This window comes from Staurois parvus, unplaced genomic scaffold (genome assembly GCF_062004578.1).
Source record: "Staurois parvus isolate SC_StPar_1 unplaced genomic scaffold, SC_StPar_1.0 ptg000299l, whole genome shotgun sequence".
NCBI lineage: Eukaryota > Metazoa > Chordata > Amphibia > Anura > Ranidae > Staurois > Staurois parvus.
Window position 1 is genome coordinate 1937671 of NW_028318095.1, and position 27138 is coordinate 1964808.

At 39.1% G+C, this 27138-nt stretch overlaps 1 protein-coding gene across 11 annotated transcripts in view; it reads left to right on the top strand.

Annotated features, from left to right (window-relative positions):
• Nucleotides 1-27138, top strand: part of ROBO2 (roundabout guidance receptor 2) — a 1216825-nt gene that overhangs the window by 1057605 nt on the left and 132082 nt on the right. For all 11 annotated transcript variants that reach the window (XM_089682904.1, XM_089682898.1, XM_089682906.1 and 8 more), the window contains exons 7-8: nucleotides 16808-16932; nucleotides 21879-22050. In XM_089682904.1, coding sequence (XP_089539030.1) covers nucleotides 16808-16932; nucleotides 21879-22050 — 297 coding nt within the window. The remainder of the gene's footprint in view (nucleotides 1-16807; nucleotides 16933-21878; nucleotides 22051-27138) is intronic.

The following is a 27138-nucleotide window of genomic DNA, read 5'->3' on the forward strand; positions in this document are numbered from 1 at the left end:
ATGCAACCCTTTCACACGCAATAGAGAACAGGACTTTTTTGAAGTTGTAACCTTTGAACTTGTATGACCCAGAGTTTTTCCACCTGGCAAAGGGGCCCTCAAGTTTCTTTGGGTACCTCCCCTCCTTGCTATTACAAATTCTGTCACAACAACCATTAGTTTAAAGTTGAACTTCAGGGAAACAGCAAAATACACATATGAAATACATAAATGGGAGCTTTCCTGTCTAGCAAGGTAGGGGACCTGAGTTTTCTCTTCTTCAGTTCAGTAACATTTACAGGTCTCCATTTCACCCCACCTTGTAAATGGAAAGTGAAAATGCAGGAAACCGAAGAACTCATCTCTCTACCACTCTGCTCTCTCCTCCTATCAGCATACTCCTTGCACTGCTCAACTGACTAGCCATGTATGCTGCTTCTCCCTTCCCCAGTCTAAGCTCTGCTGTGTAGGGACCTTAAGAGGCCAAGGCAAAGTTAAACTCATTTACTTACACTGCTTAAATTAAAAAAATAAATTTTAGGGTGTATTAATTAAAACAGATTTGCATCCATTTGTGTCTTTATGTGTGCCTGGAGTTCATCTGTAAGGCCCCATTCACATATTGCATAGCAGCATTCCCACGATGTGATTTTAAAAGCACGATTGTCATTGTCACGTGATTCTGCATGTCGTGTAGGGAAAGTCCATCCATTTGAATAAGCTGCCTTATGCATGTTTGTTGCCTGAAAAGAAGCTCACGCTCCTTTTTTCAAAATGACATGTTTCATGCGATTTTTAAAGTTTTCTGTGATTGCCGGACAATCCTGTCATGCGACAATCACAGAAGAATTACATCACATTTGGGTGCCATGGAAGGGTAATAACACCCAAATGCGCATTTTGCAGTGATTGCCATGCGATTTATAATTGTGGGCAGCATCGCAGCGATTCTGCCTGAGATTCCAAATCACAAAATGTAAATAGGGCCTAAATGTTAAAAATAAACTGAATACATTTTGTTCACAATGTTTTTAAACAATTACTTTTAATTAGCTTTGCAAGTTTTCCTATGGTAAGGATTACTTTCTATTTTTAAAATGCTTTCAGGCATTTGTTTTGAAAACAGAAAACATGAAAATCTAAAACTGCTTGGGGTTTCGCACATCTTAGTTTTGAAATATTCTTTCTACTTTCAGTCTGGTATTGAAAAGAATAATTTTACTCCACTTGATGGGAACGCTATTTCACAGTTTAGTGGCGCATGTTCAGTGATTTCATGCGAGCTGTTATAAGGTTAATAAAAACATTTTTAGTATATGTTCTTGGATTTTACACCTCATACATCACATGAACATTCATGTGAATATTTTATTTTTAATGGAATCAGTGTTTTTTGATAGTATTAAAGTCTCTAAAATAGAAAAATGTGTTATTTTATTAGGATACAAAAACACAGACTAAATATAGTTGTGTGGCCAAGGCAGAAGTCAAGGTCATGGTCAAGGCTGTTGTCTAGGTATGAGCTTTGATAAAGATAGTACCATACAGCTACAGGAAGTAGAGATTGATAAAGCTAGAAAAGGTAATTACATGGCTTTAGTCATTAGGTTTAAATACTATCTTGCTGTTCTGGGTGTTCTGTAGGAGGTCAGGACTGTAGAAGTCTATGGAAAAATCTTTAACATGAGATTGATGTACAGGCTCATGAGTTCAGTAAGTTATTCTGATCGGGACATCCACAAAGAAAGAAGGAACAAAGTCACAAGGAGTGTAATTTTCATACTAAACTACTCCAGATTCCACTGAACTGCCACCAATCCTTACAAAATGTAGTTATACTTTAAAAATTATTTCCATAAGTGACAATATACCACTGGTATTTGAGATATAATAATACCTTACTACCACAACAATCCAGTTGGGGCAGGAAAACATAGACTCTTGAGTCTATGACTTAACAATAAAGCATAATTTTGCACAAATATTGATGAGCGTAGGGCAGCCCATACATGAGTCAGTTTTTGTCATTCAACCAACTGATGTCAGATGTGTGTCTTTGCTGCTAATGATCCCAATGCTGGCAATGTTTTTAAATTGGCAAAGGCAGGATTGTCAAGAGGCTGCCTGTTTGTTCCTATGGAATCACCCCCTCTCTAGCTAAGGTATCAGGGTGTCTCTTCCATCCCTAGTGATCAAGATTCAGCAGCAATCATGCCAGTGACAAAGTGACATGTCACTGCTTCTGGCTATGAAGGGAATAATTCCATTGGAACAGATAGGCAGCCTCTTTAGAGATCCTGCCATTGCTGATTTGTCTTTCGTCAACCTGAGTGAAGCTTTGGTGACCTATAAAAAATGTTACAATTTCATGTTTGTAAGCTACATAAATCAATTGTGACTATATAAACATCTATTCATGTTATTGATCTGTTATTTCAATTTTCAAAATATCAGATTGGTGTTTATAGTTGGAAAGGGAAGTATGGTCTAATATTCTGCGTTCTCTTGTCGGGACTTAGAAAAGGTAGTAGCTTGGGTTCTCCCTGTCCTTTCAGTTTGCATTGATAAAGATTGCAATAGGCATGGAGAAGCTGATCCATTTGAATTGTCTGTATTGGCATGGCCTTCCTTATCAGACAATATAAGTGCATCTCCTTTCAGGTGACAAAGAGGTACACAGCTTTGACCAACTGTGCTTTCCCCCAGTTTATTGCAGGAAAATGAAGGTTTCAGCTGGACATCCACCAGACTTGGGTTCCTGCCAAGGTTGCCTTGTGGGCGATCTGGCTCTGACGAGTTGCCCACTATGTATTCTATGTGCTTTAAACAGTGCAGATGTGTAAACTTTACCATTGATATTTCCATTTTTGATCATGTTTTAACATCACAAGCAACCATTGGGTACTTTACATTCTGGGAAAATGGGACCAGGATCAAAAGATGGTCATCTAAGGCTTTAAATAACCTCTTGGATGGGAACCAACAAACAGAGACACAAACTATTAAGCTAGACTATTTAACTGGCATTCCAGATAACGGTAAGAACCCAGGGAAATATTCAATGCTTGATTTTTAACTCAAAACTCAATAAAGAAAAAGTGGTGCGTGGTCTTGGTCTTTATGGTGTTAGACCTGTTTATTATATTCATTAAATTTGAACTCTGGCCAGATATATTAAAAGCATCTATTTATCTCAGTTACATATTAAATAAAAATATTACATTTTTTAAATACAACTAGAATAAGTGAATTACTATAGCTTTTTCTGTAGCTCATTTTACAACAACAGTCAGACTGGGAGAGGGACAGGCTACCCACTAAGACAATCGGGGCTCCATTTTGGCACAATGTTGTCGGAACATGGCATCAACATGGATGAGCACAGGGATAACGTCATTGATGTGCTGCTGCTCCTTCATCATTCAGTCAACAGGTGGGGAAGGATCCTGGACCAGGTTGTATTGCTTTACTACAGCATAGATTTGTGAAGCCTGGTTGTCTAGCCTGGCACGGATGTCCAGATCACAAGATTTGCTGAACAGAATTAGCAAGCCAGTAAAACAGTTCCTGTATATGTATTTCATTTATTTAGTGGTATGCTCAGCTTTACTGGTCTATGAACTGGGTTGTTTATAATCACCAACAGATGAATAATTTCCCAAAGCTATTCTGACCTTCAGCTCAAAATATTTCTCTCTTTCTTTTTTTTTTAATTGGTTCCACGTTAAACAATAAATATGACCTGACATGTTTGTGTTACAAGCATTCATAATTTGATTTTGCATGCATAGGTGATTTTAATGCATAGTAGTCACTTTATTTAAGTGTAGTATTGCATGGCACACATTCTGACAGAATTTCTTTTAATTTCCTTTTTTTTATATTCTCTCACAACCATTGTAATATCTTCAGTTCGCCCTGTTGGTAAGTAACCATCCTTCTCTTTTGTTAGCATGGCTTTTTACAATGCTCCATCCTTCATTCACACCCTGCATGGCAGCAGTATCACTGAGAATAAATCCACCTATACACGTTCAGATCTTGCCTTATTCTCAAAGACAGGTGGAAAAGTCTTCCTTTTCTAAATTCAGGCCTGGTATTAAAATTCGTACTTGATGTGAACCACTAGAGCACAAGTCAGAGTTGCGAAAGCACAATATTCTTTTGATTTAAAAAGCCATACCTTTTTTGAGTGTTTAAAAAAAGAAGTGGCAGATCCCCATCATTCTACCTAAATTTCGATGAAGATCACATGGGCTCTGACTATCAAAAGCATTATGTATATTTCATGCTGTTAGAGACTGAAGGGAGTCTGATATTTTCAATGAGGCACACTCTGTCTAAGAGACTTATAAGAGGATCAGTAAGGTGCAATCACCGTCCAGGACTACTAAACAGGCAGCAGAGACTGTATTATAGGCAAATATGTGTGCTCTTAGGTACATACACTCACTGGCCACTTTTTTAGGTATTATTCAATTGCTTGGTAACACAAATTGCTAATCAACTAATCAGATGGCAGCAACTCAATGCATTTAGGCATGTAGATGTGGTGAAGATGACTTGTTGAAGTTCAAACTGAGCATCAGAATGGGGAAGAAAGGAGATTCAAGTGTCTTTGAATGGGGCATGGTTGTTGGTGAGTATTTCAAAAACTGCTGATCTACTGAGATTTTCACACACAACCATCTCTAGGGTTTACAAAGAATGTTCCGAAAAAGAGAAAATATCCTGCGAGTGTCAGTTGTGTATACGAAAATGCCTTGTTGATGTCAGAGGTCAGAGGAGAATGAGCAGACTGGTTGCTACGACATTTAGATGGTAGGGTCACAATCTGGTGTAAACAACATGAAAGCATGGATCCATCCTGCCTTGTATCAACGGTTAAGGCTGGTGGGGGTGCTGTAACGGTGTGGGGGATATTTTCTTGGTACCAGCATGGTATACCTAATAAACTGTCCATTGAGTGTATTTGTTACAAACTGTATGTTGAAATCAAGACTTTTTAAATGTTAGAACAGCCTTTCTCAACATTTTCAATACAGAGGAACCCTTAAAATAACATTCCAGTCTCAGGAAACCCCTGGTAAAAATTACTGCATCTACAACTACACATACAATAGTGTGATGACCATTGGGAAGAATGCTCCTTACACTTGAGGACATTGAGAAGGACCCTTACAGATAGCTAAGTCAGAAGGAACTTATCTGGGAGGCATAAATTGCTTATTGCTCAAGGCACCCCTAGCACCCTCTGGAGGGTCCATGGAACCCTGATTGAGAAACCTTGCATTAGCACATTTATAGGAAAGCATTAATTAACTAGTTGCCGACCGCAGATAGCCGAATGACGGCTGCACTGCGGCCGGCCAGTTCTGGGTGGACGTCATATGACGGTCTCCCAGAATGCGCTCTCCTGCGCGCCCCAGGGGGCGCGCACCCGGCAATCTCCGTGATTGCTGTGTCCTACGGACACAGCTGATCACGTGATCTGGTAAAAGGCCAATCACAGTGGCCTTTTACCACGTGATCAGCGGTGTCGAATGACACGCTGATCACAGGGAAATGCAAGTGCCGGTTTTCGTCTGCACTTTCCTCACGCTGTCAGATTGTGAGGAAAGTACTGCCGAGAACCGGCAGTTGTCAGAGCGAGGATCGGCACCGATCATCAGGGCACTGATGATCAGTGCCCTGATGATCGGTGCCCAGCAGTGCCACCCACAAGTTCCGCCCACCTGTGCCCAGCAGTGCGCCCACTAGCTCCGCCCACCTGTGCCCAGCAGATCACCCACCTGTGCCCAGCAGTGCACCCACCTGTGCCCAGCAGTGCACCCACCTGTGCCACTCTGCAGTGTCACACACCTGTGCCCAGAAGTGCCACCTACCTGTGCCCAGCAGTGCCACCCACCTGTGCCCACCCACCTGTGCCCACCCACCTGTGCCCACCAGTGCCACCCACCTGTGCCCACCCACTAGTGCTGCCCACCAGTGCCACCCACCAGTGCAGCCCAGCAGTGCTGCCAGTCAGTGCCACCAGTCAGTGCCCAGCGGTTGTGCCAGTCAGTGCCACCAGTCAGTGCTCAGCAGTGATGCCAGTCAGTGCCGTCTATCAGTACCCATCATCAGTGTCACCTATCAGTGCCGCCTATCAGTGCTGCATATTAGTGCTGCCTATCCGTGACACCTCATTAGTGCTGCCTATCAGTGCAGCCTATCCGTGCCACCTCCTTAGTGCTGCCTATCAGTGCCCTTTAGTGCTGCCTATCAGTGCCCATCAGTGCCGCCTATCAGTGCCCATCAGTACTGCCTCATCAACGCACATCAGTGAAGGAGAAAAATTACCTGTTTGAAAAATTTTATAATAGAAACAAAGAAACTTCTTTTTTTTCTTCAAATTTTTTGCACTTTTTTTATTTATAGCGCAAAAAGTAAAGTGCCCAGTGGCGATTAAATACCACCAAAAGAAAGCTCTATTTGTGAGAAAAAAATTATCAAAATTTTATATGGGTACAATGTTGCATGACCGCGCAATTGTCAATCAAAGTGCGGCAGCGCTGAAAGCTGAAAATTGGCCTGGTAAATAAGTGGGTATAAGTGCCTGGTAGGCAAGTGGTTAAAGATAAACTTCACACCCCCCAATATAAGTTTATGGTCATCCCCTCCCTTTTTGTAACGGATGATCCTCAATAAACATGTTTACTTGCCCATTGAACCCAGTGTTGTTCATCTGTGGCCCCAACCCTATGCTACACACCCAGTCTGTGCAACCATGTTCATTTTATATGTTATCAGGAACTGGCTGTCTTTTCTAGGTTTTTGCTTCCTCCCTCTGATGCTGTGCATCCAAGTGCTTCCTCCTGCAGCCACTGTGTGCAACCTGATGTCCCCTGGGATGTGTAACTTTAATATCCCAGGAGGCTGCAGGAGATTGGGTTAACATCATTCTCACCTAGGTGAGAATGGAAGCAGGAGGAGCGCTGGCCCATAGAAAGAAAAAAGAAAGATAAACAACACACACAAAAATAGTGTTGTTTTTTTAGATTAACCCCCTTTTACCCACCCTGACATCCTTTTAAACAGTTCTAAATGGCTTGAGGTGGGAAGGATCAGTGATCAAAAGCCCACCCTTTTGCTGCTGCACATATGTGTTAGGCAGTCATAAAGAAATCAAGGAGGGGAGTTGATTAGAATTTTGTAAAATAGTAGGTCCATTTTAAACTGATCTCCCTCACATGTAAATCTACAAATTAGTGTAGATGAAGATGTGAAAAAAATCACAGATTTATATACCCTGGTAGTATATATTATTCTCTCCCACAAAGTAATAGAAAAAATGGCGGTACACTTCTGCCCTTGCATTACTGAGCTACATCTATATTCTGCATTATACATTGCATCATTTATTTTCATAAACGGGGCCATTGGGAGTAACATAGAATTTAAGGCACGGTTTTTAGCTGTAGGTACACCTCCCAGGCCCATATCAAGTGCAGGGACCTGCCACTAATGCTTCACCCTCACACAATATTTATTCCATATCAAGAAAAAACAATGAAAACACAGGGATAGACACAACGGCTGAATTCCAGACTGTAAAACTTTACTGATCCATCAGCATACCTCCTGTCAGACACAGTCTCCTCCTTTGATGCACTTTATCCTGGTATAGGGCTTTATCATATCTGTATGCACCTTTGGAAATTTACTGAGTATTTTAATGGAAATATTTTGTTTTGAGGTTCCTATGAGATATATAAGAAGTCACCATATGAATGAACTTACAAGTAACCATACAAAATGAATAGAGCAATTTAAAGTGAATTTCCACTTTTGTAACTAAATTATAATACCACCTACTTTATATTTGTTACATGCCCCCATTCACACAAAAAAGATAAATAAATATTGCGGCTTATCTTTTTCAGTTGCTCTGCTCTGGAACCTACAGCAAAAACAAATAATAGGTAGTTCTCCTTCTTTATAAGGGGCTGGGCAGCTGTGTTTGGCCTAATTAACCTTGCCTGTACTGTGCAATTCTAACTAGATTTGAACATTTTCTAAACAAAGGGTTAAAGGTGTAGAGGCTGGGCTTCTTGCATTGTATGTTGATGAGGAAAGACTTAGGACTCACTCACTCTAACATTGTTCGAAAAAAACCTTTGCAGTCAGCCATGACACCCCCTGATGTGAAACATCTAAAATGTAAGAAATATGTGATCCTTTTTTTTAGGTATGTGTGAATGGGAATATGTAACATATATATATTGTGTGGAAATAGGCTTTAAAGCAGAAGCATGCGGTTACTAAAAAAAATAAACATCTGTACTCTCCTCTCTGCAGCTGTATCCAGCCAGTTCTAAAACACATGACTTCTGATCACTCAGTTCTCAGTTATCTCTGAGCAGAGAGTGGTGTCTGTCAGTCACTGCCCTCTGATCTGCCCCTCCAGTGTTCACTGGAGAGCCAGGAAGGAGAGAGGATGGGCACAGCTAGCTTCGACTCTCAGCTGTGTACTGAAAGCCGGAGCCAGCCATCAATCAAGTATCAGGAAGCATCCCGACAATTTGGTTTGGACTCTTCCAGAGCCTATAGAGACTCTGTGACTTCAGCCGACAGCAGACTTTAGTCCGATGTTGGCTGATTCTGGGTCACAGAAGTAGGTGCACGCCTGCAACCCACAAGAAAAGTATGGCCAAAAAAGCTTTGGCCATACTTCTCTTTTGAGTTGGAAGTGGCCTTTAAACCGAATTTCAAAATTCACTAGCTACTTGTACATCTATGTTTTATCAGAGGAGAAACTAGCCCTTGATAAACTACAATCATCATTCAGTTCTTGCTGACTTTATCTTATGCACATTGTGTACTTTTTTCTTTTTTAAAAACTGGGAGTTTATAAATCAATTTTACACTGTAATGAACCATACTAAAGAAGAAAAGAGTTCCCATATGGCTGATGTCTACAAAGCAAAACATTGTCATAAGTGTCTAAACTGAAATGATTTTGCAATTAACCATCCTGTTCAAAGGTCGCTGGCAAAAAATCTTCAGCCTTTCTAAATAAAATATGACTGGAATAGGGCTTTGGAAAACGTATTTGTTTTAAGCCCTCCAGCCCTCCGGCACATATGTTCCATCATGAATTAAATATTTCATCAGGTAAACCATTTTCTTGGAATGGAAGGTTACTATGATAAATCGAGGCAAGCTGAAATCTAATTGGCTGCTGCGCTCAGAACAACAAGACTTCTTTATTTATTTACAATGCTGTTTGACTTTTCCAAAGAAGTGTACAGATGTGTACTGTACATTGTGTTCATTCTCCATTTAAGAGCTAGCGTGCACAGCTATGAACTGAAATGTTCACTCTCAGAGCTAGCAAACATTACCGTACCTGGGAAATATTGGAACCCTGAGACCTAGGACTTTAAGTTGCATTTTAGGCTTCCTGGTGTATACTTTTATTTAAATGTAAGTTACCATACTCTTACACTGTTGTTTGCCTTTTTCTAACCATTGGTTGCAGAATAACTGAAGTCTTCCCATTGATAAACTACAACAGGAGATCTAGGGACAGATCATATTTGTAAATCTGAACTCCAGGAATTGTCTATTTTAAGATACATTAGACCAGCTTCAAATAAAATACTAATATATATATATATATATATACAATTCTGTTGGTGGCTGCTGTTAAAAGTGTACAAACACCATAAAGTGAAAAATAGGGAATATCGGTGCCTTACATCCTCAATAGTGAATAATATGAATATGACACAAAGTAAATCACAAAAAACAAAAATATCCTATGATGTATCTATTCAAGATACAAATACAATAAAGCACTATTATTAACATCAAGATTGTGGATAGTGTTTTGTGCCTCATCAAATCACATCAACACTGGTGTCGATTATTTGCTTCAAAATTAAAAATTGTGTGTTCCACTTGTAGTGCCTCTAAAAGATCCGTAGTGCCCCAATTACACACTGCACTCACCAGATGGATGTGACCCCTTGTGTTACCAAGTGAGTCTAAATGTGCTCAGTAAAACCCACTGCTCTCCTGTTACTCTTTCATTCAGTTTTCTTGTGTACCGCATGAGTGTCCAAACTATGGCCCTCCAGCTGTTGAAGTACTACAAGTCCCACCATGCCTCTGCCAGTGGGTGTCTTGCCTGTAGATGTCAGAGTCTTGCAAGGCCACATGGGACTTGCAGTTCCTCAACACCTGGAGGGCCATAGTTTGGACACCCCTGCAAGGCCACTTAATATGGCTCAAAACATATGCACCAGATACATAAAGGAGAAGGAGGGAGTGAAATTCCGCTTTATTGTATGCAAAATGTAAAGGAAATGCACATACAAAATAAAACACATCAATAGCTGTTTGAAACCAGGAAGCGCCTCTTCCAATATGGCCACCATGTGCTCCAAGTAGTGAATATGACATCACCCAGAAGTCCTTCCCTGTGGGTTTCATCATCAACATGTGATAAGTCATATTTAATTTTTTTATTTAGTTTGTGTCATATGCATGTTATTCACTATTAAGGATTTAAGGTAGCACTGCTCCCTAATTGTTGTGGTTTTTTGTATTTATCAGGCCAGCTTGGTTACATGTAATTATCCATGTGTCACATCTGCAGGGCTGCTTGGAAGGCTTTAATTCTTATAGTAGCCTGTGCAAACAGTATAGTCAGCTTAGCACTTTTCTGTGTGCTGCTGGAGCAACTTCCCATCCGTATACCGAACACAGGGAGCCACTGGCTCCCATACCTCCATGGGTAAGCAGACTTTTCTGTCTTCTTAAATGAACACAATACCTCATTTTTTATTGGATAAGGGGGAGAAGAGAATCGGATGATGTCATGATGACTACCACCTCATCCAACCAGAGAAAAAAATACAAGATGTTCTCTGGATGGTGGATGCATGGCAGCGATCAGTGTACAGGCAGCAAGTCTCTCCAGCAGCATGTGGATATTAACATGTAACCAAACTGGCCTAATATAAGTTTAAAAAAATGACAACTTATAGAGTTCAGACTTTAGGACCTGACTTAACCCCTTCCCATCGGCCATACACATATATGTGGCAAAATGGAGTGGGCCTTCCATGCTGTTACAGAAATGCATCGCTGCTTTGTGTTGAGAGCTCATCCAATCGTGCCCTCCCCAACCCTATGAAAGAGCTCCTACTGCTCTTAGTCACAGAATGATGATCACAAGCCAATCACAGTGATCCCAAGATCAGGAATCTACTAGAGGCAAAATGTGCACTATTGTTTCTTGGCTTTACTACGGGTGGTACAACCAACAAGGTGTAAGAGAGGGCCATTTCCTGGGCAGGCACACATTGCATGCTGCTTGCAGCTGAATAAAGTTTTATCAAGGAAGGAAGTCATAGGTAGAGGCCTTCAGTTTGTTACAGTTACGGGAGCAAGGAGGGGTTCCACAGCCAGGGTACAGGGGGTTAAAGGGGGCTGATACCAAAGCTAATTTAGGTAATGACACTAGATGCATTTAAATACATTTTTAACATTTGGAATTTTATTATTTTTAGCAAAAATATGACTGTATTTGGTGATTTTTTTTTTATATTTATGCAGTATATTTGGAGTTAATTTTTAAAATGCCAATGTGGATTAAAAAAAAACTAAAACCAAGCTGTGCAATGGCTCCTGCAACATTCAGAATATTTTATAACTGAGTATTTTGTCCATTTATGTTGTTGTCAGATGGTATTTTAATTTGTTTTGTATAAGGTCACGTGAACAATTTATCACTTCACAGAGCTGACAGTGACAAATCTTCACCAAAGGAAACAACCCTGTGTGTAGTTGCATGGTGTACTCGATTTAATACATTAATAATGGTGATATATTATTTACTTCTTCTAAAATATTTACAGACATGACAGAACATATAAATGTAGTAAACGCCTCATCAAATATCTATCCATACAGACACGCATTGTCCTACTGTAAGCATATTTCGCATTTGAAAATGCTGCTGCAGTTACGGAAGATAAACTGTATATATTTATTTATATTTAAAAAAAAATACATCTTAACACATCACAAGTTCCATTTTATGTTAACCATGCTTCCTTACTGTACTGATTTTAGGGGTAATCCCTGAATTGCAGCTGTGCGTTCCATGGTTATGTTGGTGAAAGGTTGTTGAGGAATGGGTACGCAGAGAATTTATGGGGTGTATTTATAAAAATAGCAATTCACCTAGTGTGTGTATATTCATTCTGTGTAAATAGAGCACAACGCACAAATGTTATTAGAGTATTTCTGTGCTGGATATTTTTTCCAGTTATTTAACCACTTCAGTACCAGACACTTTCACCCCTTTCTGCCCAGGCCGATTTGCAGCACTGTCACACTTTTAATGCCAATTACTCAGTCATGCAACACTGTACCCTAATTAATTTTTTTATTTCTTTTTTTAGACACATAGAGCTTTCTTTTGGTGGTATTTAATCACCATTTCTGCAATTTTTTTGCTATATAACTGAAAAGTTTGAAAAAACATTTTTTTTGTTTCTGTTAAAACATTTTACAAATAAATAATCTTTCTTCATAAATTTAGTCCAAATGTATTCTGTTGCATTTTTGGCAAAAACCCAAATCAGTGTTTATTATTTTGTCTGTGTGGAAGTTATAGTCTACAAATCATGGTATATATATTTGAAACTTGATAGTTCCCAATGTACAGATTGCCTACCTCATTTCTTTCTTTTCATAAATGCCAAGACAAGACATATGCCTCCAAATTACTCCTTTTTTGAAAGATCTGTGATTAGATGGATAAAAAATGGACTGCATGTACAACATTTCTATGGGTGGCCGGATGTAAGCAGATGTGCGTCCATTTCCTGATCTGTCCTGATCTGTTCAGATTTGCCAAACAGAATGCAAGAACTTTGCGTCCAGGTCTACTTTTGTGGACTTGACTGGATGTTGACATCTATGTACATCCATTTACATCCAGCTGCTCATTGGGAGTACATGAGTATGTTTTCCTCCATCCCAAGAAGGAGGTAAAAAAAGGAACAAACAAATATGTAGCATACATGACATTCATTTCTGTTCTGATCTGACTCAGCAGGGGCTCAGTGTAGGCTTTTCTGCTGAGAAGGAATGGAGGACGCCCATGTGAAAAGAGGCCATAGACAGAAAAATAATATAGTATTACCATTTGTCTGTCAAGATCATTAAAGAGTTTAAAGATATCTAATTAAAGATAAGCTGCTAGCAAATTAAAAACAGCAATGAGTGCACTAATGTATTCATTAGAAATAATTACATGTATTTCAAATGGAACTAGGGTACATACATGAATCTGTAATCTCCTACAGAGCACCACACAGACTGGGAGAGGAAGAGTCTGCACCAGGTACCAGCCAGGCTATGCTGTACTGCACAGCAGATTGGACCATGATTTTTTTTTTGCCTTCCTCTGGATCAATTGTGGGTTTATGGTTCTGTATATAGTGGTTTTCAATTAATTTATTCATTTTTCTGTTGACTGAACTTAATGGACGTATGTCTTTTTTCAACCTGACCAACTATTTTAGATATGCTGACTGTAAAAATACTGAAGGGGAGGAATACAGTGAGAATAGGGATGGTCTCATCAGTGTTCTGCTGCTCCTTCGTTATTCATTCATTAGGCTAGGGGTGTGCTCTTGACCAGTCTACATTTAGCTGATTGAGAGAAGTTCAGCTTTAGCTGCAGATATATGGGCAGCACAGTGGCTAAATGGTTAGCACTTCCGCCTGGCAGTACTAGGGTTGTTGGTTCAAATCCCAGCCACATCACCTCCTGCCTGGAGTTTGCATGTTCTCCCTGTCCCTGCGTGGGTTTCCTCTGGGTACTCCAGTTTCCTCCCACACTCCAAAGACATACTGGTAGGTTAATTGGCTCCTGTCTAAATTGGCCCTAGTATGTGTATGTATGAATGTAAGTTAGGTATGTTAGATTGTACGCACCTTGAGGGTTAGGGACTGATGTGAATGTACAATATATATGTGTAAAGCGCTGCGTAAATTGACGGCGCTACATAAGTACCTGAAATAAATAAGATAAACGCTCTGTATAGTCTCTGTTGGGATGTAAAATGTTTATATTCCGTTAAGGTATTGGGAATGTACTGCATATTAAAATATATATATATATATATATATATATATATATACCTACCTGTAATAATATACCCAATAATGAGCTATTTTATAATACTAATGGTAGGCCAGCTCTTCTATCTTTATATTGTACCTATCTGATATTTTTCCTGTGTCCCTTTTAAAGGTCTCTAGAGAAGGAAGAATAATTTCATCCACAAAGTGAAAAAAAAAAAAAACCATCTTCAGCGCTATTTAGATAAGTGTGTTTGGGTCTGACCACCATTTATGAATACATTATAATAGGAATAAAATCAGATAGGGCTTCCTTTCAGCAGATGTCTGGCAAATGGGACAATATGGAAATCAGCATGTTGAACATGAATAAAAGCATAGGCCATGTGTGAGGTGGGCTTCAGTATGCCAATGAAAGACCTCAAGGTTAATCACCTCATTTTTAAAGCTAGTACAATAGCACTCTTCAGTACAGATAAAACAAGATATAATGAAGAAGCATTTACGACTGTTAAAGCAAAGTAGAGGAATGCAAATGGACTTTTTTTCAACTAGCTTTATATGTCTTCTCCTTTCCTTTTGCAAACTGAAGACTGGCCAGATTAAAAGAATTCTAAGGTAGCTAATCAAAAGCAACAGACAATGTGGAACTTTAACCTACTACCTGACTTGTCTGAATACTAATCCTCTGCTCTATGACATAGACAACACATTTGCCCTTGGATGCTGATGCTAGCATGAATGAGTTTGTGTGTAGCATTGACCAAATTCTGTATTAAAATATTGTTGTGTGGTCATCATGTAATCTATTTCATGCAGTGTTCTCCATACTGTTTTCCAGTATAACCCAATGTATACCCATTGCTAAACATAGTGCAGATAATCATTTTGTGGGACATCCTAATGTTCAGCTCACTGCAGTTTGAAGATATTATTATTATTATACAGGATTTATAAAGTGCCAACAGTTTGCTCAGCGCTTTACAATATAATATCACAGCAAAAGCCTGTTTGTTCATTTAGTGTACAGTCTGCTTTATATATTATAATTACATAAAGAAATACACTAGAATTAAACACATTGGGGGGGGGGGGGATTCAATAAAGCTGCTGCAAAACTTTTATGGCATAATCCCTCTTGTTAATATATTGTGCCACATTCATAATGCATTTGCAACACTTTTGGTTCTGACAGTGACTCGTGCACCAAATTCAGGTAGTTCACATTTATGTTGTGGTGCAATGAATGCCCAAAATTCAAAATAAATTACTGACAGTTCACATCCTATGAGAGTGGAGCTAATTAAGACCAGCTCTCTTTTGGCATACAGAGAAAAAAAATGGTGCAGACAAATTTCACTAGTCTCGAGAGCGTTCTAAAGGTGGCACCGAATTCAAGGACAACTTCTAGACAAGTACCTGAATTTGGTGCATTCTGCACCTCTTTTAGAATGCATGAAAGATACTTATACAAAATCAGCACCAGTTTTTTATGAATTCTAGGGATTGTTATAAATGGATCTTGACACGTGCTTAGAAAAAGTACCGAATGATGCTGACTAAGTACCCTATGACTTGTTCACTCCTTTCACTGTTGTCTTCTGCTACACAATGTGAATGGGAATTAGAGATTAATTCTCTCTTCCCATTTTGGGCAAAGTGACAGATTCTCTTTAATAAAAAGAACAATGGAGAACCACCTGCGCTACCCTGAATACACTATTATTCTAGGAAAGGGTTGTCGCTGACACCTGGCTATACACCTGGATGTATTGGGTTTTTTTATGCGTTTTGCACATTTTTATTTTATTTTATATGGTTTATCAAACATCACTACATAAGACTGAATAATAATATGAAGAATTGAGTTTGGGATAATTACACACAGGAGGATTCACTAGGGGTGTAATTGAAACCTAATTTTTTATTTAATTATTTATATAAGTATAAGTGTGGGAGCGCAGCACCAATTTTGTTATAATTTAGATTCTCTTTAATGTCTACCCCCCCAATCTACTTATACTTAGCTAACCTGCACTACCCCACCACTCCTTTCCTGCACAGTCCTAACCACGTGTAAGTTGTGTTTTGGATCGTGTTGGAGCTTACACTACAGTTGGTGACATCACCCCTTCCCTTACATGACAGAATTCAGGCCTGGTGATTGGTCACTCAGGTCCACTTACTGCATTATGGAAGTAGAACACATACTGCCCAATACCCATAAGCAATGGATCATTTATGGTGCCTCCGATGGAGCAGTAGTGAAAGTGGGTTGGAATATGACCTTTAGTGACTTTGTCACTTTGCCTCTTTTAATGGAAACACTGATCCAGTAACTAATCCGTCTTCAGAATTCATCCAAAAATATGCCCCATATGTCAAAGTTTCTCAAGTAAATTATTGTTGCTATGGTCATGTTTTTTTTTGTTTGGCACCAGTACACGGCCTCGCAGTACCCCTGGGGAAGGACTACAGCATTCAGCCTAAAGCTGAATTTTTCCTGAGCAGTTGTTTAGCTCAACAAACCTGCCAATATTTTGAGTCGACAACAAGCATACCATAATAAATGCTCTCTACATACAACATCATCTACATTATCTTATAATATTTCATTGTATTGGTTTTTTTGTAGTTGAAAATTGGAATATCATCAGTTTGTTTTTTTTTTTTTCAACAGCTCCTCCTCAGTTTGTTGTCAGGCCCCGTGATCAGATTGTAGCTCAGGGCCGGACAGTGACATTCCCCTGTGAGACTAAGGGCAACCCACAGCCAGCTGTATTCTGGCAGAAAGAAGGAAGCCAGGTGAGAATTTTCTTACATTTTTATAAAGGATTCTGGTAATATCTTATGTGTTTCCTTATATTTCTTTACCAAAATAAGGGTGTAAGTATATTAAAGGAGAAGTACAGCCAAAGCTCGTTTGGCTGCACTTCTCTTGGGGATCACAGGAGTGCAGTTCATTCTGCACTTCTGTGACCCATATTCAGCCGACAGCAAGCTAAAGTTTGCTGTTGGCTGATGTAATTCAGCTAGCCCAGGCTGAGGAAATATCCCAACTTTAAAGTCGGGATCCACCCAGATGTCTGGACCAGTACCTGGCTCAGCCTTTCAGCGAGCCAGTGAGGGCCTGAGCCAGCCACTCCTGCCCCTCCACAGCCCAGCACTCTAGTGAGTACTGGGGGGGAGGGGGCAGAGCAGAAAGCGGTGACTGACATTCACTACTCTCTGCTCAGAGTGGCAGGGAGAACTGAGCGATAAGTGGTGTTTGATCACTCAGTTCTCATTGTGAGAGCCAGCGGGGGACAGATGTAGCATTGGATCAATGCTGCATCCTCCTAGGTACATATAATTAAAAAAAAATTAAAAATTAAAATTAAAAAAGCTGTAATTTGTAAGTGTAACACTCATAGGTATGTATTACCTCTCACAGAGATCCCGCTGACAATACACCCATCTGCTTTTCTCTCCAGAAGGAGGGAGCCATTTGGTTCAGCCATAATTCAGGGTAATCATTTACTTCCTGGACTGAGATGCTGGTTCTGTTATGTAAAACGTCTTGGTTGTGTTCAATTCTTGGCTGTGTTCACAAATGTCTGACTCCAGTCAGCCCCTTCTCAACTTGTGACTCACTACAAAGTAACTATATTGCAGTGTAATACCTGTGAGTAAGGAGACAGAGAAAATGCTTTCCCTGTCTGCAGTAGACGGATGACATCATCACAGCCTAGGCAAATTCACTTGACAGGAGTTCAAAAGATTCTTGTTAGTCATAAAAGATAAAAATGTAAACATTTGTGGCTATTTTCCTATTTTTTTTCTGATGCAACTCAAGCCATAATTGTTTGAAACACAATAATTTCTGCTACTAGTGAGGGAGCAGTGATTCTGCTGTACATCTCTGTTTCAAAAGGAGCATTAGTGAGCTGGGATTAGTGGATTCTGTTGCTGATGAGATTCAACCAGCAGCAGATCTGCCAAAGCAACATGGAAGTGTATGGTGGTCTCTTGGGCTTAGTAAAATCCTTTAGACTTGGCAGTTGGAGGGTGCTTGGCAAGGATTGAAAACCAAGCTCCTCCTGTTAGTGTTGATGTGAACTTAGTAACCTAGAATCATGATTTTGGATTGTGAGAGAAACTGAAGAACTTAAAAATATTTACATTAGTTAGGTGGAGGCCATATGGATTACAAACAGTCAATGAGGTCATGGGGAAATTACATAGAAGAACTCATCGCATAAACACAGTGCTTATTATTAGTGGCATATTCGCTAACCATAGAGAGTAGCAATGACCGTTGGGCACAATAAGGTTTAAATAAACAGACTGTGCTATCGGATTAGGCTTTTGACCAGCAAAATGTGCAGTCAAGGACCAACATATTGCTTGTGCGACCTATATCATTTGAAGTTTTCTGGCCAGCAAAATGCACAGTCAAGGGCCAACATACTGCTTGTGCAGCCTATTCTAAAAAAAAAAGATGGACGGGGAAAGAACATGAGGGTCAGAATGGAGTAGATCCTTTCATTCCACCACTGACTTGTGGACCCACAGACTCCCTGTGGGCTTCTTATAAAGACAGAATGACCAAGTGGCACCATGGTATGAGGGCTTGCATTAAAAACTGTTTATTTACCAAGGGTACATAAGGGTCCTTCTGACAACCCGTCAATGTAGGCTCTGTCAGGGATTTTACTAGTTGACATGAATATCAAAACATCCATCATACTAAATTCATAAACAACTATAAGAGCAAACACCAGCATAGCAGTAAAGAATGCAGAGTCAGCTTCATTTTGGTAACAGGCTAATGTTTATGTTAAGTGGTTCTGTAGTGGTGTGCATGAATCTTTTAAAGTGGACAACCATCTCTTCATTATAAAGTGAAGAGCTTCTAATTAACAGAACTCGTTATTTGGAAGATTAAAGCAATTCAGGCTAATTGAATAGTGTTAATACGCTATTTTATAATCTTCCATAGCTCTTGTTTTGCCAGTGCGGTGTTTTAAGGTAGAATTGTACTCTTTGTCCTCATAATTGAATGCTATTAAGTTCTGGATGAAGCTTTTTTTTCCTTCTCAATTAATTACACAAGCTTGCTGTTTAATTAAACACATCCCATAGGGTAGAACTGTACTTGCCACAATGTAAACACAAAACACCCATGTGACATAATTCATGTGCCATGTAATGTACTTGTCAATATTCCAATGGCTTGATTTGTACACAACAAGAGATGCAAAATAATGTTCTACATCAGGTACCATTCTCGACCATCAAGTGTTCTTACATGTTAATTAATTAATGATCTACCCAGGTGATGTAGGAAGTATATTCATTTATTTCAATGAACATTAAATTAATTGATGTCATTAATGTAATTTATTTAGAAAACAAAATAAGGATGTCATTTGACTTTTCATATTTTATGGTTCATGTTGATTGTTGTTTATACAAATAGAATTTGTTTACTAATTAGTTCAATAGGCATCCCAGGTGACACGGTTCTTTGTATAATCCATGCATTGGAGCCTTCCATTCTTTTATTCCTCCTGCAAAGCAGCACATAAATAATGCTCCATTTTTCAGTGATAAGGTCAGCCTATCATTTCTAAGTCCCACCCATCATAATTATAGCTGATCTTATTTCTATACAGATAAAGGAATTAATTGTCAATCGTCTATGTCCATTTTATATACGGTATGAATCAGCTGAGTGTCCTTATTGTCCTGGTTAGATTTCCTTCTGAGACAAGATTCCAGCCTTATATTGGAAGAAGCAGATAGTTCCTTCTTAAGAAATGCAGTTAGGATTAGCCTGGAAAATGTGGGGAAGGGATCCTATAGTCCCACCTTCTGCCTGCAAAGTATGTATATGTATATAAATATATATATTTATGAGGTATTAAAATGCAGCATTTCAAAATGACCTTTATAAAGTGAAAAAACATTTTTTTAATTTATTTTTAGCCCTGAAAATAATAAAGAAAGAAAATATATAAAAAAATGTACTGTCCCAATCAAAAAGTATGAACCCCTTTTAAAGCTAAATTACTCACTCCATAGCATAAAAAAAGCTAAAAAATAATCCTACCATTATGCCTGGTACTATTTGAAATAAAAAGATGTATTGAAATGATTTTTCATTTAGTAGACTTGATACATAAGCTCAAAACATTAATGTCTCTCAAAATTGATAATTAAAGCTTTTGGGATTCCTGGTAACTTTAGGCCTCATGCACACTGGGCATTTCACCTCAGTGCATGAAACTCTGTTGTTAAGGTGTAGGTGGAAGATACAGACACACCATTCAGCCCCATTGCTGGCAACCTGTCAAACTCTATGGGAGATTGACTGTGGGTGGATAGGGCTGCATGGTGTACCTGGTGGTACTTACTTTTAGTACCATATGCACCCAAGGATGAATGCCTGGAATGCAGACTGCTTGTGTTATGGGCATTAAGTATGGCTAGGTGCACTGTCTAGCTGCAATGGCTGTTAGCAACGAAATAGAATTTGACAGGCTGCTGACAGCGAGGCTGGACCGTGCACCTCCACCTTCCACCTGCACCTTAATGCCGAACCCTCATAAACTAAGGCTAAACACCTATTGTACACGAAGCCTAAAGTATATGTCCAGCCAAAACAGCTTTGGATAGAGTGTCGAAAGAGTAGAACCCCTGTTGAATTTTTTTTTTTGCTATCTTTTAGAGTCCTGGGGACAATGGTTTCTCTAGATGCAAAGTGAAAAAAACTTTCCAACAGCATTATAGATAGAAACAATGTTTTTTAATGGTGTAAGAAAAGAATCTCATGTCTCGTCTCATCTCATGAGTTTCATCTCATGTGTCCTTATTGTAGTGTTTTCCTCACTTCTGGTTAGGTTTTTGTAACTGTGACATTAAGTGAAGGGAAATCTCTCTAAAGCCAACCATAGATTAATCAAAATTCAGCTGGTTAAGCAGGGACTGGCTGAATTTTGATCCTTATATGGGCGGGTTGGTTGAACAACCAGCCTGTTGGACAATTTTCACATTAGCTCTGCCAGCTATAACAGTATGTGCTGATCAGTGTATTCTGACAAGGGGGTAGTCTCTCCTCTGTCAGAATACAATAGCTCAGTAGGAGGGATTCCCCCATCCACAAGTGTGTGGTCGGGGGAATCTAATCAATTTTTTTGTTCAATCCGCGGAATAGTATTGCTGCCTAACAGAGCACCAGATTGCCTTAAAACATGAAAGATGTTCACATTTTTCCTCAAATTATCCAAACTAAAAAATAAAACAGGCTTTAGCTGAACATACACTTTAAATCACATGCCAGATTCTTATACTCTTACCAGAATCCAGGTCTACCCAACTTATATCATATAAGCCTTCTATAGCAGCAGGGCAGATCTCAATTTACTGAGATCAAAACAATAAAAAGTTATGTCTGTTTGGCTGATGTGGGCTGCTTTTCTACATGGCATTTTGACTTTTTTATAAAACTGACAGGGTGACATACATCATTTGAACCAAACGTTCAGACATGTGACATTAGAAAAAGAAAAGAAATAATCATGTATACCCACTAGGTGCTTGCATTAGCCACTGCAGACTATTTTTTTTTAATTTATATTGTTTTCCTTTTTTTTTCTCTTCAACAGAATTTGCTCTTTCCAAATCAACCCCACTAGGTGCTTGCATTAGCCACTGCAGACTATTTTTTTTTAATTTATATTGTTTTCCTTTTTTTTTCTCTTCAACAGAATTTGCTCTTTCCAAATCAACCCCAGCAACCCAACAGTAGGTATTCAGTGTCCCCAACTGGAGATCTAACTATTTCCAACATTCAGCGCTCAGATGCTGGTTACTACATTTGCCAGGCTTTGACAGTAGCTGGAAGCATATTGGCCAAGGCCCAGCTGGAAGTTACTGATGGTGAGTATATACAGTCGCTGTCAGTCTGTGAAAAGGAGAAAAAAATGTCTATCAAGGGCAGCATGTCCATTTTTACCATCACTGCTGGAAATTATATGGTGACTGCACTTTATATACAGAAAAGATTAAACTGTGTCAGCCTTGTGTCCCTTAACATTTGGGGTCTTGTTTCTATCAATCGTGCCAGCTTACTGTTCCAACGTTGCCATTGTTGCTCATGTAATTGGTTTTTGTCTGTCCTTTCTGCTACCAGATGCATATGATGCCAGTCCGATTACAGTTTAAACCAGTTTAAGTGTTTGTATCCTTGCAATTTAAAGATGTTAACCCTGGTCATAATAAACATACATAGCATGCATCTTTGTGTATCTTTTATGTGATATCACCAATTACACTAGTATCCCAAGTATCCCACTCATATGTTACTATATATTGTTATAATGTTACTGCAGATCAGGTTTGATGAATCACAAACGTTTGACTGAAAACTGCACGTCCACTGCCAGAAATAAGGAGCACTCATCATGCAGTGCATAGCCTTTGTCCTTGGTCAGCTGTGTCACAAGGACCAATCATTTTAAGAAATTGATAACCCATTCCCCCTTTTGCGTTTGTTGGTGCTGTTAGGGAGAAAAACTATTTATCTATTTTTATTTTGACATCAGTACATGTACCCCATGGCAGTGTCCAGCTTTCCATGGCTTTAGTTTTACTTATTATCCCTAAAATTGGCCAGAATTGAGTAACAAAATACCCCCACCCACAATAGACTTCAATGGAGTGCACCCACAGTTTGCAAACTTTAAGAAATATTTGCTAAACTGTTTGCAAACCAAACCCAGGCAAATCTTCTTGTCTTTAAATGTTAATTTCACTGTAGTGAAACTGAATATACAGCAGCACAAATAAAGGTTGCATTAGTAGCAACTACTGTTGGACCCAGTCACTTGTCATAGATATTTAGTGACAAAGCTTTCAGCTATGATGACGCTGTTTAGGATGTGATAATCGTGGTCGTGTTTAATAAAATGTTTTAGTAAGAGTAAACTTGATTTATTGGCAGAACAACATTTTTATAGAAAAGGTGATCTGAGTCATATTACCATAAGACACTTGACGCCTGTGCCAAACACATTAGGATAAGAGGAGGAAGCACCAGAATACCACTTCACTTATTTTCTGGACAATTTTAAACGCTTGCAATAAAATGCAGAAATGTGTATAAAAGAAGTTTATAGGTATCACAAAAACTTACTGAAGATTAGGCAACTTGCTTTTTGTTTGGCGCCCAATGGGCATTTGCGTTTGTCGCCCACTCTCTTGATAAATAATTTTTTTCTATGGATTAAGCCTTTGCCTCTGCATTTTGGCTCAATAGGGTTGATTTATTAAAGAGATGTTTTTCCAGAGCTTATTGAATGTGTTGAAACTTCACTTAGCAAGGAATCATGTGCGATTAAAAAACTTGCTAAAGTTGCTTGCACATGATTGGATAATGAAAGTCTACAGAGCTTTAACTCATTCCCTAAACTCTGGTGAAGTAAACCAACTCCAAATTGTGAGCTTGGACTGGAGTATATCTTATAATATGGGGAACATACCTACCAAGAACACCAATTATCTGTACATTATGACAAATTTTAGTCTGAAAGCTAAGCTAGTTCCAAAGTAGAATAAGGCAAATGTGTGAACTTATGTTTTTAAAGACAAGACTTAGGCTTGCACTCCCTTGTACTTTCTCTTTATATATTGTACCTATGAAATGTTCAATGGGCTTGTGTTTTATGGCTAGGATGGAAGGGGCCAAACTTAAGACTGCCACATTTATTATATTTGTATAATGTCAAAGTTTCAAGTATTCCAGGGAAATTAGCCCAACTACAAGAGCCATTGGTTTCCTTAGAGCAGGGGTCTCCAAACTATGGCCCTCCAGCTGTTGAAGTACTACAAGTCCCATTATGCCTCTGCCTTTGGGAGTCTTGCCTGTGGCTGTGAGAGTCTTGCAAGGCCTCATGGGGCTTGCAGTTCCCAAACACCTGGAGGGCCACAGTTTGGAGAATCCTACCTTAGTGGAAAACTTTTTATAATTACACTTCTTTTATAAACACATAGGGGGAGATTTACTAAAACTGTTGCACACAAAATCTGGTGCAGTTGTGCATAGTAACCAATCAGCTTATAACTTCAGCTTGTTCAATTAAGCTTTGACAATAAACCCTAGAAGCTGATTGATTACTATGCACAGCTGCAGCAGTTTCTATGTGCACCAGTTTTAGTAAATCTCCCCCATAGGGACACTATAGTACCCACCGTAATGATGCTTCTCCTGTTGCGAGGAGGGGTACAGAGACAAGCATTCCTCAATCAGGGTTAGAAGTAGGTCACAAATGCTGTAACAGTTACTGGTATACCTCTGACTACACAACCATTTCCATTTGCTTTCAAAAATCCTTTCTTCCATACTAAGTGTAGAATTATTGTTTTTCTCCCTCTTTAGATTTATCACAATTAAAACAACTTTTCTGCTTTGCTGAAAGTAGGTCAGTGAATGAATACATCATACAACAGAGCAAGAAAATTACATTGTTAGTTGGAAAGTTAGTGTTTATCATCAGATACTCTAATTGCTTCTGTGTTTAGCCTCCGTCTCTTAGTTTTTTGTCCTCTCCACCTGACAGAATTATGCATTTTTGTACGCTTGAAATTACTACGCAGATTAAAAGGTCCTCTCAATTAATAGTCTGGCAATATTTTTCCATATCTGTCTCCAGAGCAGAGGTGACTCTGGGTAGACGCTGTGATTGGAACAAACACAACGGATAAACATTGGCTTGCAGAACATTGAGCTGTTAATAGTTGCACCTGCTGGTAAGTCTACAGATTTACTGCGAAGAACAAGCCGGGTTCAAGGATACCAGTGATGAGAAATTCTTTGCGTTAAGAGTAAAAGACTGCAGTCTATTTGTAACAGAATAAAAAAAATGATGGGGATTCAGCAGAGGTTAGATCCATTTAAAGAGCTTTGTGGTTTTCATATCACACTGGAAATGTCAGGGGAAGGGAAATAATTATATGCATTTTTTCATGCTTTCCTTAACTTTTACACTACTCACAACGCAGAAAGATTACATTTAAAGTAATTACCTGCAGTGATATTTGCATAAATATCCATAGGCCACTGGTAATGATTTTTTCTTTCAAATAGCTGGGTGTTGTTTAAATTGCTTAAAATGCCTGGTGATTTTGCCTGTGCTTCTGACTGAGATTTGGAACCACTGAAAGCCTGGGGCAAAAAGGAATGGAAAAAAAATAAAATGAATATAGAAAACTGTACAATTAATTGTATACTGAATAGATAAACTTCTTTCCATTTAAATACATTTTAGATGGTTAAGTTATACCCTATAAAACCTTTAAAACTGCTGAATCACAACAAAATATTCAATCTACAGTATAAAGTTGAAGTTGAATTAATTGAGGTTCGAATCTCTGCCAGTCCAGCAGGGACTGGCCAAGATTCAATCGATCTATGCGCAGACTGATTGTCGATCCATTGGTTGACTCAGGTACAACCAGCATGTCAGATCTCTAGCATTCGATTACTGCCAGCAGCTATAACTGCTAGCAATAATCACTGTGTTCTCCTGGCAGGGACATTCCTCCCCCCGCCAGGAGAACACAATAGCTCTGTGAGAGGGCTTCCCCCATCAACACCATTTCAGTCTTTGCAGATGACACCAAGCTTTGCAGTGGAGTAACGTCCTTACAGGATGTCTCCAACTTACAAGCTGACCTCAATGCACTGTTTAATTGGGCAACTATGTGGCAAATGAGGTTTAATGTTGATAAATGTAAGGTTATGCACTTGGGGGCTAAGAATATGCATGCATCATACATACTAGGGGGAGTACAACTGGGGGAATCAATGGTGGAGAAGGATCTGGGAGTTCTGGTAGATCACAAGCTTAATAATGGCATGCAATGCCAAGCTGCGGTTTCTAAAGCGAGCAAAATCCTCTCTTGTATTAAAAGAGGTATAGACTCCAGAGAGAGAGATATCATTATACCCCTGTACAAATCATTAGTAACACCTCATCTGTAATATGCAGTTCAGTTTTGGACACCAATTCACAAAAAGAACATTGGGGAACTGGAGAAAATACAGAGAAGGGCAACCAAACTGATAAGAGGCATAGAGGAGCTCAACTATGAGGAAAGATTTGAGGAACTGAATTTATTCTCTCGAGAAGAGGAGATTAAGGGGGGATATGATCAACATGTATGAATACATCAGTGGTTCGTATAGTAAACTCGGTGTAGAGTTATTCACCCTGAGTTCATCACAGAGGACAAGGGGGCACTCTTTACGCCTTGAGGAAAATAAATTTAATCTCCAAATACGGAAAGGTTTCTTCACAGTAAGAGCTGTGAAAATGTTGAATAGACTCCCTCAAAAGATGGTTCTGGCCAGCTCAGTGGATTGCTTTAAAAAAAAGGCCTGGATTCTTTCTTGGATACACAGAATATAACTGGATACTAACATTTATAGGTAAAGTTGATCCAGGGAATATCCGATTGCCTCTTGGGGGATCAGGAAGGAATTTTTTCACCTGCAGGAGCAAATTGGATCATGCTTTGCTGTTTTTTTTTTTTTCATTCCTCTGTATCAACTGTGGGCATAGGATTATAACTTTTCTTGTTTTTTTGTTTGGTTGAACTGGATGGACTTTTGTCTTTTTTCATCCAGACTAACTATGTAACTATGTAACACTGACTGTGTTGATGGTGAAATTAAGTGATTTTCTCTCCTGCAACACATGGCTGCAGGAAAGAAAATTGCATAATCTATGGCCTGCCTTATACAGAAATCTTAAAGATGAACTCCAGACAAACATCCAAATACACTGATTTATCTGCCAAAGGATTGTTTTTCTGTCCTTCTAGGCCTGAGATTTAAACAGTACAGCTCTCTATGGCAGGGCAGGAAACCTGATTTTTCCAGGGTAGTACTAACTAAGCATAAAACTGCTCCCACTTCTAACACCTACACTAACTACCCTGTAAAAAAAAACAAAAAACTGTATACTT